Below are 15,842 nucleotides of genomic sequence, written 5' to 3'. Positions count from 1 at the left end.
AGATTTCAGAAACCCTTGAGCAATATGAAGTTGAGCTTTGTGGGAAAAGACTGCATTGTTCTAGCATTAAAAACCTCACTGACGACATAAGTGTAATTAAATGTCGTCTAGCATGTCCTTATTTTGACCTGTAACCCACAATTTGTCAGCTACAATTACAATCCTATTTGTCTTTGGGCAGTTTAAAGGAATATAGTGATTTAACCAACTTTTAACATGTGCTCTGTTTATTTAAATGATATAATTATTGGAGTCAGTCTTGCTTCTATCCGTGCCACACTGACCAAAGAAACATGTGTAATATTGTCCTAAATGATTCACCATGCTCATTCAAAATCACACCGTGGGCACTCACTGTTCTGGGAGGAGGCAGCTCTGGGAGGTTTTTCTGTGGGACTGGACTGAACTTTCCAGCTTTTCCATTCACAAGGCTATCGGCTCTGTCATCTGGGTCAGACAAGAAGGGACACAGAGGTTAATGCAATGTAGAGTTTATATGAAAAAAGGCATAGTAGGCAAAATGTACTTTTATGGGCTTTAAACCATTTTATACGGATTTCCCCCTCATTAGATTACTCAGGGTTTTATTCTGAGTGATTCAAGCACATTTGAGTAATCGGGCTTGAGTACTCCAAAAAAAGTTGCATTGGCACCTATCACCTATCCCCGCCCACAGCTATATACCTATTTGCAAATATAAAACACACAGGGTTCATAGTTGTCAAAGAACCACTTTTCAGAAAAAACTAAATCTGTAGCTAGCTGTAGGAAATGCTATTTTGAAGAGATGCATCAGGAGAAAAGAATTAGTTCTGCATTTTTGACAGGAAATCAGTGGTTTTATTTCTGTTTTGAAATTGTAACAGAAGTCATTTCAGATAAATATAGTGGTCAGTAATACAGAACATGTAAAATAATATAAAAATATGAGATATTTGTGAGACCAATTAATTTCTATCTTATAATCACTTCTACAACATCTACTACAAGTAATAGTAGTACAATAATATGTGTACGTGCGCTACTACTTACATAGTGCTGCTGCTACCATTACTACAACAACTTCTACCCTGCATTCACTTCAGCACTACTACAACTACTTCTGCAGATACTTCTACAGAATAGATACAAGAAAATACAAACAACTCATAAATGATTTGAAGATGAACTAGCTAAAAGGAGGAGACGTTTACTGTAACTCGCTGCTTGTCTTTATAACAAAAGCTTTGTTTTTTTTTGGAGAACTTTAAGGCTGACCAAAACCACATTCTTCAGGAGTGTCCAAACACAACAGAAGTCCAGAGCAGCACACAGGAAGCAGAGAGCGAGAGGAGGGAGCTCGGATCACTGCTGGAGGCCCTTCTCATGACAGACACTCACTCAAATCCTCTGTCCCATCTGATAGAGAGGGCCAGTGCTATAACCAGGGGCAATGTGTTTGACCTGTATTTCTGACCCAAAATACCAATATGTTAGGGGAGTTTAACTTAATCTTAATAAAAAGGAAACTCCTCTAAAGGGAATTATTATTTCTCAATTGAATTAAATGTGTTATGTTGTTCCTAGCCGGAGGTGGCTAGGAACAACATACATTAACTCAATATATTATATGTATAGAGTTATTCTGTTATCTTGGGTTTTCATGTCTCAATATGTATTCAAAAATGTCAACATCAAAAATGACTGATGATTCTTTGTACAATGGTTTCATGTACTGTAGTATAGCAGGTAAAAAGTCGCAGTAAGTGCACCTGTGTTAGCACAATATCTATCACATTTTATTCTCTAATTAAAATTGTATTATTTGGCAAATAAATGTCACACATGTTTTAGTGGCTCAGATAAAACTACTAAAGAGTGAGCAGAAGTCATACCTTTGCTGTTGCTGACCACAACTTTATTCATGTAGATGTACTCTTCATCTCCACCTGTGACACAAGATAACATTAGGTTACGGTTCATCTCTTTTGCTTTAATATTTTTCAAAAACTTGTCACTAAAGGTATGTTTACACACACTAGCTTGATCCCCTATGACCCCTATGTAGACTTGGTTTGGTCCTGTTCCTGTCCAGCCCTGGTCTGCTCCAGTTTTAGTTTCGGGTTTAGGCAAACCAAAATTATTCACCCAAGTCACAAAACATCTTTGAACATGCAGGCTTAGTTTCTCTTTCTTTTCTTTATTTGTCTAAACAAATACTCTTAATACTCTTATTTTTGGGTTGTTGGGTTTACTGGGGTAATTTTAAGTAAAATGTTGTCAATTATATGGCTATATATACATTGTTGTGCAAATAGTTTGTTCAAAGGAAGCTTGTTTCCTCTTCCTATTATTTACTATGACAGACTATATATACATTCATGCATGTTTGCTCTGAGGCATTTCTAATGAGAAAATCTTAGTCCTCCTACTATAAGTGCCAAACAAACTTTTATCATGTTTAGTACAGGGCCAGGATTAAAGCTGAACCCTACTCAAACAAGTGGGCTATTGTAGAAACAGACAAGCCCATTGACACCCACTCTGACTGGGGTGGACATTCACAAGACATTAGTCAGAGAAACCCTCCCCTGCACAGATACTGCACTGTGTCACTAACATCTTTGAACTTATAGAAGACCATAAGAGTATATCATTCAAATGCTAGGGCCCGCCTCTGCCCCCAAATATGCACTAACTATGGAAGAATACATTACAGAGAGACGATTTCATTTATAAGAAGCTATTATTATGCTCAAAGTAAACATTGATATCAGCACAAAAAAGTGAAAATGAACAGGGGCAGCCAGATGAAGTAATCTGTTACTGTAAAATATAGATAAACATTTATATGATTTCAAAAAATTAGGATAAGGAGTGAATACATCATATCTTATCTATAAATGATAAATGAGTTGCTTGTGTTTATAGTAAAAGAAAAATTCAAATCTGTCTAGACAAAAAGGTTGTTAGAGTGAAGATGTTTCGCTGCTCATCCAAGCCACTTCTTCAGTTCTGGTCAGATTGCTGCTGGACACTGTCTTATATCTGTCAGAAGAGAGGAGTTACCTACACTGAAACTAACACACCTATTACTTATGTTTATGACACACTGAAAGTCTTGCAGCTGTAAATAAGACAAACTGAAAAAAGACCCAAAAAAGCAATTCCTTTAGCCTATCCCTCTTGTGCTATGTATGTAATGTATGACGTAAAACTGCCCAAATAAACTAACTAATGGCCCAAATATTTGACTAAAAGATGTTTATTTGTGCAGTATCAAGTCAGCATTGTGTAGCCATGGCCCAACTTTCTTAGGATTGAGCACTATCATTAAAATGAGCTTTAAAAAAAATACATTGACATTGCCAGGTTTCAATATATACTAACAGATCTCTTTATGCTAGCGATGCGATCTTGCCAGAGCTTCTTATATTGTGTCCCAATTTCTATACTAAATACTTTCTTCTAATGAACATATTCAAATTTAGTCACAAAAATGGTCTGAATCTTCCAAATTTCCCATAAATCTGTGTACACGTAGGGCATGGTGTTTATTGTAATAGGATCAAGTGCATTTTAGACTATCCACAGTACTCAGGGAGGAAATCAAACTACCTCTTGAGATTATTCCCCCTTTGAAAATGATACAAAGGGGGTGTAAGCAAACAGAATAAGACGATGTTTTGCCTGTACAGTGGAAACAGATTTTTGGGGGAATAGTTGAAAATGCTATTTATACATTTGCTGCTCAAAGGAAGTCAGCGTCCCTGGAGAATAAGTGCTGCTTTGGAAAAATAATACAGTTTGGAGCCAGAGAAGGAAGTTCGCAGAGTCCAGGACCTGAACATGGAAAAGAGTAAGAGACTGCTGTTTGGGAGAAAGACAGAGGAAGTATAAAAGCTGCACTGAATTCTTCAAGTTATGAGTGGTTGTTTAGAGAAGTGGGTCACACAAATTTGGGTAGAGACCAGGCAAAATAAAACATTCTGTTTTTGGAGATTTACAGTGTAGCAGTTTACTACATGAATCTCAGTGTGGGCAATGTAGAGTTACACTATTCACTTGAGAACACAGAAAATTTCAAGTTCTCCCGTATCTCTTATCCCCACCCACAGCAAATCTCACATTACCATTTTATAACAACAAAAACACATAAAATAAACTGTGCTTCTTGCCTTGGAAAAAATACACTTTTTTCAAACAATAATGATTTCTAAAAAAAAACTTGCTAATGAGCCTAAATCAAATCTATATTTCTTGTTTTATATTTTTGCATTAATTTAGCAATGCAAACTGGTCATTTCTGATTATTATCTGATGGGACATTTTAGTTCTGAAACTTACATCTGCACTGGCTGACATGACCACGATCACATCATAAATCACTTTTGCCCCCCACATGTTTGACCAATTTCACGTTGAACTTCAGAGTCAGTGAGTAAGAAAAGCAAATAGGTTGACAGGATACTTAAACAGCCCATATATCATTATCCCATGGTCCACTTGGCTTGGCAACATAAAACTAACATGCATTTGATATGAATTATTAGGGATCATTTGTGCAATAAAGTCAACATACAACTCTATTTTGGCTTCAGTGTTTTGTGTAGTCGTTTATTACATTACCATCTTAGTCCATTTATAAAGCCACAATGGCTTTTTGATTATTTCCCTCAAACTTCTTCTGTTCATCCAATTGAAGAAATCACAGTGACCACATAGTTGCTTAGCTTGCATGGAGAAACATTAAGCTACTGCTACAAGTTTGTGAGAACCAAAGCAAGTGCGGTTTGAACTCAGAATACAACTGTCTTTTACAATGTGCCTGCCTTGTTTGATTACGATTCCCATGGATTTTTGGGCTGGTTGGTAATATTCTGTATGTAAATGATTGGTGGTAGGCACTAACACAGACTTGTAGACAGTGAGGAGCCACTGTCTTACTGCAGATAAGATGATTATGTTGATTTCTCAGCTGATGTTATCTGGTGGAGAGCTTACATTGAAAGAACAAGTGTATTATTCAGACACAAACACTCACATCAGAACTCGGAAGTACGAAAAAAACTTCCTCAAATAAAGTTTTAAAGTGAAAGGGCATGTGTCACTTCCAGATTTGAGGCTATAAATACATTTTAGTTAGAGCATTAAAACATTGATGTTAAAAAAAGAAAAAGAAGAAAAAATTGTAAATCAATTTGATTTAATTAAAAAACAACATATTATTTTACATATTATTATATTATATATATATATATATATATATATATATATATATATATATATATATATATATATATATATATATATATATATATATATATATATATATATATGCATTGATGTATGCATGTCAATGCATTCTTATAATTTCTAAAAAAAAATAGCTAAAAAAAAGTATTTGTATTTGAAATACATTGTATCTATTTTACTTGACCTGCAGATATATTTAATTTGTAGATTATTTCAAACTATGGTGGAGCGTTTAGAAATTACCTGTCTACATCAAGGTCAAATTCTTTATAGAGGAATTTCAATGCATTTTAATACAAATGTCATTGGCATTGGATCAATATTGCAATTCTAGCCAAAGTATTACTTGGTATCGGATTGAAACAAAAATCACTGGTATCGCCTATGACTACCACCCACGCATCACTACCACCCACCCATCACTACCACCCACCCATCACTACCACCCACCCATCACTACCACCAACCCATCACTACCACCCACCTATCACTACCACCCACCCATCACTACCACTAACCCATCACTACCACCAACTCATCATTACCTCAAGTGGAACAACCCTCTCCACCCACTCCCCTGCTTGTTTTGAATACCACCACTACCTTAACAATGGAGAAAAAACTTTACCTGATGCAGCAGTATTTGATAAACACTGATGTAAACACTCTCTGTTTTTCCATTGTAATTTAGTTTTGGAAATGTCAGAGTGAGTGCCCATACCCGCAGGTCCCCTGTAGGTCTGCAGCAGGTCGGACAGCATGCTCTTGTGCACTGTGGCGTTCCCACTCAGGTTCTCTTTGTCTAGGATCAACAGGAAGCGATGCAGCTCCACCAGGAGCCGGTCCAGCACTAAGAAGGAAAGAAGGCAACTTTTAGTATAGACTTTATGGACTAAATATACTTCTTAAAACTTTTTGTATAATCTAAAGACACATTTACACACTTTTTCTTATGAGGAAGCATATTTGATAGAGCACATGTATGGTATTATGCAATCTTTTATAATATATTTCTGTAATGGGATGATTCTTTTTGTTTATTCATCTATTTCCCCATAGCCAGCCCAATCCAATCTCAGTTGCAGAATGATGGAAAGTTAGGACTGGTTGGCCAGGTTGCCATAACACCACATAACAAAATATTGAATCTTTTAAACGGTCAATCATCCTCAAAATGGGACCATATAGGTCTACATATAGGAAACAAAAAACAACAAACTCCTAACATAGCAGAGTGGGATATGAAAATGATCCCAGGCAAAGGCATGTCAAGGCTTCTTTTTGCTGATGGATGTGGAGCCAGGGGAGCTCTTACAAGAAAGCAAAATGTTTTCAACTTTTTGAGGGCGACGACATAATTGTTGATATTCAAATTTATAGCTTAAGTTTACCGCAAGGACAATCCTCTTTTGAAGACTTCCGCTGCGAGTGTTAAGCGTTCTCACTCTTCAGCTTTAGTGCTTGGAGCTGTGTTCTGTGTGCCAATATTTTACATGGGAGACAGCCTCCTCAGAGCACTTTCTATTGGCAGCGTTTCACAGCCATTCAAACTTTATGACAGGCAGTTGTAGCTCTTTGGCACTTGTCTGTTTAGTGTGAGGTTGTTTTGGGGGATAGATCTGGTTTAGCCAAAGGTCAAGACCTGGGAGGTGGAGTGGGAGGAGCCAGAGAGGGAGTCGGCGGGGGAGAGGGAGGTCACGGTGTCTGAGATCACAGCCCCCACACATCCTTTAGGGGTCAGCGCTGAGCTTGTCTGTGTATGGGACGTCTTTGTGTCTGAGTGCTGTGAATGGGCCCTGCTAAAGTGGGCCTCAATGCAATGCAACAGACAGACAAGACGGAGGGGATGCACAAGAGGGACTTTGTCAACAGAGAAAAAAAGCAGTGAGGGACAACATGAAGAGTTTATTATGAATCCTGTAGAGATAATTTTAGACATTTTCCAATAACAGCATTCTTCGTAGGGCATTTCCACATGGTTGGTTTGTTTTTTGATCAGTAATCAAAACTAAACAGGATGAAATGAACCGTACCCAATTTTCAGAAAAAAGTACCAAGTGAAAGGGCTTTTCTGGAGGAGGATCTTTTACTTGATTGTCACCATGGAGATGATATTGCTTTGGTTGAGAAGAGTCACCTCTCCCCAAATGTGACCTTTAACTTGGCCTGGTCATATCACTTGCTTCTGTTAATGGAGAAAGGTATGTGTAAAGCTATACTGTACAGCTATACTTCTAAGCAAAGCAATCAAATCTCCAAAAGACTCCAAACCAGCGTCATCTCTGACCATCGAAAGATAATTTCAAGGCCCTCCGACCTCTACAAACAAAAGCGTACATGCCAGCTTATTCTATTAAAAAGCATGACAAATTGGAACTGAATTTCACAATGATTAAAATACAGTTTTGCGTCATCATTACCTCATGTTTTCTTGGATTCATTCAGAGAGAATATATGTTGCATTTATAGATTTTACAGAAACCTGACCTTTTGTAGTCCTCTGTCATACTTAGGTCTTATCTCATAACATTTCTGGGTCAGTATATTTATCTCCGCTCTTTCTCTGACTTCAAAGACCGCACGAGATTGCTGCAGCACGGTAAGTGTGAGATCCTGGTGAGCCTCCCTTCTCACTAAATGACGTAAGTTTTCCCTCGAAGCTGTATCAAGCTGTGCTGTTTTTCAAAAGAACTCCTACTCAAGCTAAGTCAACTTTTACTGGGCAGCACCACTACATAAGAAACATCAGTGGAGTAATTAAAAACACCTTCAATAATACTGCTCCAAAGCTGCAGATTAAACCTCCATATTGTTTTGTTACTCATGTTTAGGTCATCAGTACAAATCTAAACATTTTTCCAGCTTTTCCTCCTCCTGTGTTTGCAAAGATTGACTCAGATGGCCTTTTGGAGGAGAGGACCATGGGAAACGGAGTCAGCTGACTGCGGTCTGCTGCAGGGCCACAGTCTCTATGGCGACGGGCCTGGACCAGTGCCCACTGCACATCCAGACTGACCACAGCTTAACCCATACAGGAACCATTGCATTCAACAGAGCTAGGCCACTACACAGGTTTGGGAGTCACAATAGTAGTAACGGTGGCAGAATGTGGCAGGATTGAATTCTTAGTAATGAATGAATACATTTTTTTTTTATTGCATTATTCTTTCAACAAACTTTGGGATGCAAATTTTTGACATTTTGGGGATAAATGCTAATCCACCCCCGTTCACATATTACATTCATATTCAAACATGGTAGGTTAAGTGTTTCGCTCAATGACACAAGGGCGGTGCACTGGCTTACGTGAGAAAATTATTTGCAAGAGTCAAATGGCAAAAAATTTACTGTAGGCTTGTCCAAATTAGTAGCATAGTACAGCAGTTAATGCATGATACATGGTGGTATATATAGTTAACAGAGGTGAGTTTTTGAGACTGCAAAACCACTTCTCTTGAGGCTGAGCTGAGATAAAAGTGTTTGTTTTAAAAGTTAAGATAAAGATAACAATACAAGAAGGGGAATTTGTATTTTGTACTGTTTCCTCTTGGTCTACCCCTGTATATTTATATTTGCTTTCTATCTGTTTGTGATCACTTATCCAATTAAAAATGTCAATAAAGACATTTTACTTAATTGTTGAACTGAAACTGTAACATAAAGAACCTGACTCACATGGATATTTGGGAGCCGATAGAAGGCCTGGGTATGCTAATGCTGATAAGAATAGTGTTTAATTCACTTTCAGCTGTGAGTGTTTAACACAAAGATTACATATCCAAAAATATATGACTTTATCATGATTACATATATTATCATATAAGTCACACTGTACACCATTGATTTACTGTTAGAGCTGCTGTATGGGCAAGGAAGTCTGAAAGTTTCATTTTAACTCACTCAATCTGTTAAACTGTGGAATTCAGTAAAGCTGAAGCTTTCAAAGTAGTTATAACATGGTGTGATATTGGCCTCTTCTGTACTTTTTATACTGGATGTTGCATATGTGGAGCAGACCCCTGGTATGCTGATATATTCAAAGTACTCCTTCATCTCCAAATGTCTGTTTATGCTTCAGGATACAGCCGTTCCCATGATGCAATGATATTTGTTTATACTCATTTAAGTCTATGATTTTGATCCATGTTGGAAAAAAGTTGATGTAGACTTCACAAATACAGCAGATAAAAGTTTACAGAATTATGATTTATATTTTAGTGATGTAATAATAGCCAGTGCAATGCAATGGCTGCTCTTCAGGCCTGTCTGAGGTCCTTCCTCTCTTCTCTGAATCATGTGATATTTTCGGATGCACCACAGATGTGCTCTCATGCTTTCTTTAGCTGCCACTGCCACATCCACCCCACTATATAACAAATGTGTCTGTTATCCCTTTTCAGTTTTAAGTCTGCTGTCTGGAAGTTTTATAAAAAGTATGCATAAGGTAATGTTGTCTTTCTAGTGCAGGGGAAGTCTGTGTAATCCCCCAGTCTTCCAGGTAGATCCATCATTCAAGTTACATTTAATGCCATTCTGTGACACATTCCAGCCATATCACTAACATAATGAGCATGGAGACAACATCATCAACCCTCCCACAGAAAAGTTACATAGTTCACCTTTAAGAGTTTCTTATACATGTTCTTCATTTAGTATAGTAATAAAAAAGGCGAAGATTCATTCAATATTCAATACCACAACAAGCAAGTGACAAAGCATTCTTTAAAGCAGCTGTAAGTTGAGTGTATGCAATATACTTCATTTTACACATATTTATAAATGTTTGATTGCACTTTATTTATCCCAAAGTTACAATAACAGTGAAAAGTGGAGAACCTCAACTGTGACCAATGCGGACGTGCATCTGTCTGCCTGAAGCCGCAGTTTCTCTTGGTATTTTTCTGGCTCACAATCGCTCCAGGCTGTTTACTACCAGGGCCAGCTTTACAACAACACACTATATTATGTACAGTATTTGCACCGACTGACCCTGTGACACTTGGCCTCACATATATGGACAAACGTTACAGTCCATTACTTTATGCTTCTCATAATGTTCTATAAACTCTACGATTAGCTACATAAATCTTGAAAATAATAAACACATCTGAGTTAATTACACCATATGGAAATGGAGACGCAACAACAATGCAGAGCCGGCACTTTTGCTAACAAATCACTACTGCATGGAATTTGCCCATTTGTAATGATTAAGTAATGACACAACCTTAAATGAGCTATAACGCTAACTGCACCGCTCGCTCTTCCACTCATAAAACTGCTTTTGCAACACAAACTGTAATTTATACATCAGAGACTTCTGGTCATTGCCTGGCAAATCCAGAATGATATCTCTCTATATTTTTTATACAGATTTATATGAGTCTCTGCCCTCTGTTGTGTCTCAAGCACAGTCAAACATGATTGTGCAATTTTTTTCAATGACACATGTGAAATGAGTTCATTGGTCAAATAAAATCACATTGATCTCATTTCAGATTAACAGAATTTAGTGCTTCATCCATTAATTCTGCATAAATCCACAATGGGTTTTTTTTTACGTGATTTTTTTTTTTCCTTTACTCTTTCCATACCAACGGACCATGCATGTTTTGAAAAAGAGTGTATTCTGGATCTCAGGCAATTCTGGTCATAATATTTATTACACTTTACTTTTAGAGAATATAGTTTTCAAAAGATAAGAGAGATATAAGTAAATAAGTATTGAAGTATTAGACTGTGCTGTAACATAAACAATGATGGGAAATTTTGAAAAATTTAAGATTCCAATATTCTGCAGATAAGCCGAAAGTCTGAAATGCAAAAGGAATGGCCAATGAAACAATATGATGACTTGAAGGTTTTGGTTTTCCTCGTAAATGAACACAGCTGTGGGAGGGGATTGTGCGGACATGGATGGATTAGTCCAAGCTGTATTTGGGACATGTTGCCATAGAAACTCACTTCTAATTTGGAGATTTAAAGTCTGATAACAGCACTGGAAGGACAAAAGAGGACAAGTGGGTAAAATAAGGTCAAGTATAGCCTATACATTGAGTCAATGTTTAGTGTTTTGTCAGTCAAAAGGACAAAGAAACTACTCATCAGTTTTATCAGACTCACCCTAAACTAAAGGACGTAGAGCATTAATCCATCCCTGTACTAGACGATACCCAGGAAGTAAACTCCAGCCAAAGCAGGAAAGGGGATAATAAAATGCTTATTATCATAATATTCCTGCCAGTGAATGCATTTATTAAATTACAAATGTTTTTATTGCTCAAATATACCTAGAAAAATATCCATTATTACTCTGCATCGGCTTGCCTCTCCATAGATCAGACCTGGAACTTGGCCTGGTAGCATCATCATCCTTATCTCCATGATAATAGATATGCTTAATGCCATAATGTTGTACATTTCAGGCAAAATAATCTCAATCCTAAAACAAGAATCAAGTTAACAATAGAAAAAATTCATTCAGAAAGATTTGGATTTACTTCCTTGTTTACAATCCCCAAACAAACTGCACCATTAGCATCAACCAGGCCCTCACTGGAATGAGATAAAGACATGGAAATTCTGCTGCTTCTGTGTACAATCTTATGACCAGTGATGAAAGCTTGATAAGTTTCCACTTTTCCCCTTTTCTAAATGTTCTAGTTCAGACACTTTAGCAGCAGAAAGGCTCACACTGCTCTTTCATCTATTTCTGAGTCCTGTTTTTATTCAAAGCACAGCTCTCCCACAGCTCTGCCCTGCTCCTCTCATCCTTCAGATCTCACTTATACCGAGACGTGGTCCAAGTCTTACTTACTGTAGTTCAAACATGTTAAGAGCCAGCATGCAAAAGCCAAAGGATTCATGTTCACTTGCACAAAAAGAAATGGGATGGTATGCTATAATAAAACCAGTCAAGATAACTTTTTTTTTTTAGTCTTTTCAGTTAAAAGTGCACTATGTAACTTTGGGGGAGTCTACCACTTTGGAGGTGATATTCAATGCTTCAGTGCTTCAGTGCTTTTGCCTTGTAAGTTCCACAGGATTGCATTCAACCAATCAGTCTTTTTTCAGTTACAGTTTTTATTGCTCAAAAATCCCTTGAAAAACATGCATTCTTACAGTGAGTGAGGTCGCCGTTGAACAGATCTGACCTGTAACTTGATCTGGTGGTGTCACTTGCTATGGCCATAAGTTTAATGTCTGTATTGTGGAACATTCCAGGTAAAACAATAACATCTCTATGGCGACAAGTTTGTATTTCTGAGGAATAACACATCTTTAAAGTCAGTTTTATTTCGAAAACTGTATCTGATAATGATGTCAACTTTCACTGTCATTTCATACAATTTAAGGGTTAAAAGTGAATCTAGTAATCATTGTACCACACCACTGTATGTGTCTTGATGAGAGAAACCAGAGGAGATATTACGAGCATCTGCTGACATAAAAACTCAGTAGGAAACGTGCCTCGGAGTCCCCACATAAAAAGCAAAGATACTACAAATCCATTACAAGTGCATGGGCTTAGTGTTTTTCTGCTAAGACAAGTTACAGTCCGGCTCGGATCCAGAACTCCTGTAACCCATAAAATGAAGTAGCACTTTTGATGTGTTGAAATTGAACTTGCCCCAAAGCCTGGAGGGGCAAAAGGGGCAAACTTGGAGTCTCCTGTCAGGAAGGCCGACTTTCTTTTCATCATTTTTATAGCCGGGCCCAGCTTCCTGAATTACCCTCTGTGCGGCGGCTCCCTGTGGATAAGTACATACCATGACACAGGCTGGGAGCGGCAGACCTCATGCCAGTCGCTATGGCCTACATCTCAGACTGCCCCGGGACAGCTGTGGGGAGGTCTAAGCCACAAAACCCACACTGTCAAATTGTACTGAAACTGAGTATCACCTCTGCTCTATATACAGGCAGTGTGGTATGGGATTCATTATGATTCATTTCTCTCAGGCGTGGAAGAACTCACAATTTGCAGTTATAATTATTACTGTTTGATTAGTGACTAAATTATAGATGACGGATATTTCAAGTTGAACAGCTGACAAGTGAAGGTACAGTTTTATTTTTCTACTATTAAAATCAGTACTAGTATCAAAACTAGATACTCATTTGAACATGTATCAATACTAAAAAAAAGTCATAGTCACAAGACAGAAATTAGCCTTTCCTGAACATCTTTAGAATGATCTTGAGCTGTATCTGAACAAGTATAAGACACATAAACTAGTATACACCCATGGACCACTATGAACCTACTTGGACAACAACTGAAGGATTATATAGATATAAGGCCACATAATAATATAAAAGAAAGTACTATGATTTAATATTAAGTCCTTAGTATTGAAAATGAGTTTGAAATTTTAGTATCGTGATTACACTACTACTTGCTACCTATACTACAACTACAATTACTACTGCATACTTTGAACTGCTTTGTTTCTGCCTTTCCTTTGTGTAGGAAAAAATGAAGTCAAATGTATCACTGTATTTCTGCTGATTCTGGTTGAAGTGTCAGAGTATCAAATGAAGAACTGTAGCTAAGCCCATCACTCTGGATTACAACATCTTTGTGAAAACACAGCTGCATTGAACCTGAAGCCAATGTGATGATCAAGGCACATTTTGGCCCACACTGAAATCCAGGATCGCAGAGAAAAACAAGAGCAAAGACTGAAGTATAATCCACTGACCGGGAGAGAGGTGAAATAATAAACAACAAAAGGATAGGCTGGAATAATTAGTTTGGCAATTCAAAGTGAACCAAAAGAATAGGTTCAACAAGGAGGATTCAAGTATATTTTCTGTGTTCTTATAGCACTTTTACAGAAACTTAAAAAAGCATTGTAGCCACGGCTGCCCTGGACTGATGAACGTGAGGCTGCCAATCTAACACCAGCCCCTCCGACGAACCATCATTTTCTGGCGGGCACAGCGTTTTGCTTAAAGATACAACAAAAGTATGCACTATAGCCACTGCTAGTAACAAACATAAATAAAAGTTTTCATGTTTCATGTTTAAAAGAGTAACAAGGATATAAATAAACATGAACATTTGAAGAATAACTATAAAACAGTTTGGAACAATGCACAAAAGTTCTCTTTTGCAGCCATGCTTCTTTTTCATGGGTAAGACAGGATTTCCCCCACCTACCCAAAGCTTTTGTATAGTGCAGTCACAACATTCCCTAGAGACAAGCTGAGGCACAATAGTGTATCTTCTTTATTAAAAACTAACACCGCATTTGCATTGCATTAATATAATCAAACTTGTGTCATTAGAATTGTAAACAAAAACCATTTAGATGATCATATTAGTTAATATTTCCCACCCCATTTACTTCCAATTGCAAAACAAATGCATCACATATTAAGTGACCACAAGTCTGTGTAATTGACTTAAGCCCAAACATTTAACCCTTTAATACTACAAAAATCTCAACAGTGATTTCCTAAACTTGAGCCATCAACCAACCAGCAAAGGTCATGCAATAAAAACACAGCTCCAGGTGGTTTCGCTTATCCAGAGCTCGTCATCACTGGTGAGAATGTGACATGGATCCCCTCTGCAGTGAAACCAGCTCGTGCACACGAGGAATATTAAACAATGCATTGCTTTGTCATTGGCTTCCCTGACTCTTCCCAGGTTCCCCTTCCAGATACATGCCTGAAGCTATTACTATGTGATTTAGTGCGACCTGTTCCCATACATGCATCTGCCAAACTACTCTCCCAGCATTTCTCCAATAGCTGCGCCGTCACTGTAAAAGGGTGGACCGACTGCCTTGCATCACTGTCAGCTTGTGTATTTCCTCCCATTGAGTTAAAGCCAAATGTTTGCTGTCTTCTCCCAGTTTAACAACCACACGGCAGTAGATAAGAAACACATGAATGCAGACCGAAGCACTTAACATGAAGGTAACATTGTGCAACAGTGCTAATAGGTGTGCATGACAACAATGTGCTTATTTGTCATTTGTCTGAGTTATTGCATAGTTAAATGATGGATTTGTAATAATGATTTTATACAGGGGAACGGTATCTGGCATTTACAGTATGATTTTTTGAGAGAGATTTTTTAGAATTTCAAGAGCTCATATTACGCTATTACTGATCTATGTCGTAATGTTGCTTCCTCATCACAAACAGACCTGGAGTTGTGTGTGTCACATTCACACATGTTTAACACACACACCCTACTCCAGAATCATTTGGATGATTTTAGCCCTGGAATTGCCAATCTCTACTAAAAAAAAAAAAGGTTAAAGCTGGTGAGGTAGCAGGTAACTTGAAAACTACCACTTCATGACATCACAATGTGGAACAGAGTATTTTGAGCTTTGGAGACAGACAAATGAAACAAAACGCAACTTCAGATATGTTTTTGAGGAGGTAACAACATCATAACAAAAGCTTTCAAGAATCAGTTTTATAATATAAGGGGATTACAAATGTGAAACAGGGTCAAATGTAATTTCACTATTGTTATATGCACACAAACACCACCCTGTTCAACTAGTAACTTTATAACCTACATTTCCGGTCCCTGCTTTTGCCCTTAAACCCTCAGGGAGAGTCCACTTGGCTGCACAGGTCAA

The 15,842-nt window shown here is 37.6% G+C and overlaps 1 protein-coding gene across 1 annotated transcript in view; it reads right to left on the bottom strand.

Moving 5' to 3' along the window:
• The window catches only part of afap1l2 (actin filament associated protein 1-like 2), a 42,203-nt gene that overhangs the window by 25,401 nt on the left and 960 nt on the right, over positions 1-15,842 (bottom strand). Inside the window, exons 2-4 of the mRNA XM_033984751.2 lie at positions 5,957-6,085; positions 1,875-1,928; positions 356-447 (exon numbers count right to left, since the gene is read on the bottom strand). Coding sequence (XP_033840642.1) covers positions 356-447; positions 1,875-1,928; positions 5,957-6,085 — 275 coding nt within the window. The remainder of the gene's footprint in view (positions 1-355; positions 448-1,874; positions 1,929-5,956; positions 6,086-15,842) is intronic.

The sequence above is a fragment of the Periophthalmus magnuspinnatus genome, chromosome 19, assembly GCF_009829125.3.
Source record: "Periophthalmus magnuspinnatus isolate fPerMag1 chromosome 19, fPerMag1.2.pri, whole genome shotgun sequence".
Classification (NCBI taxonomy): Eukaryota; Metazoa; Chordata; class Actinopteri; order Gobiiformes; family Gobiidae; genus Periophthalmus; species Periophthalmus magnuspinnatus.
The sequence above is the reverse complement of the archived record's forward strand: the minus strand, read 5'-3'. Positions and strand labels throughout refer to the sequence as shown.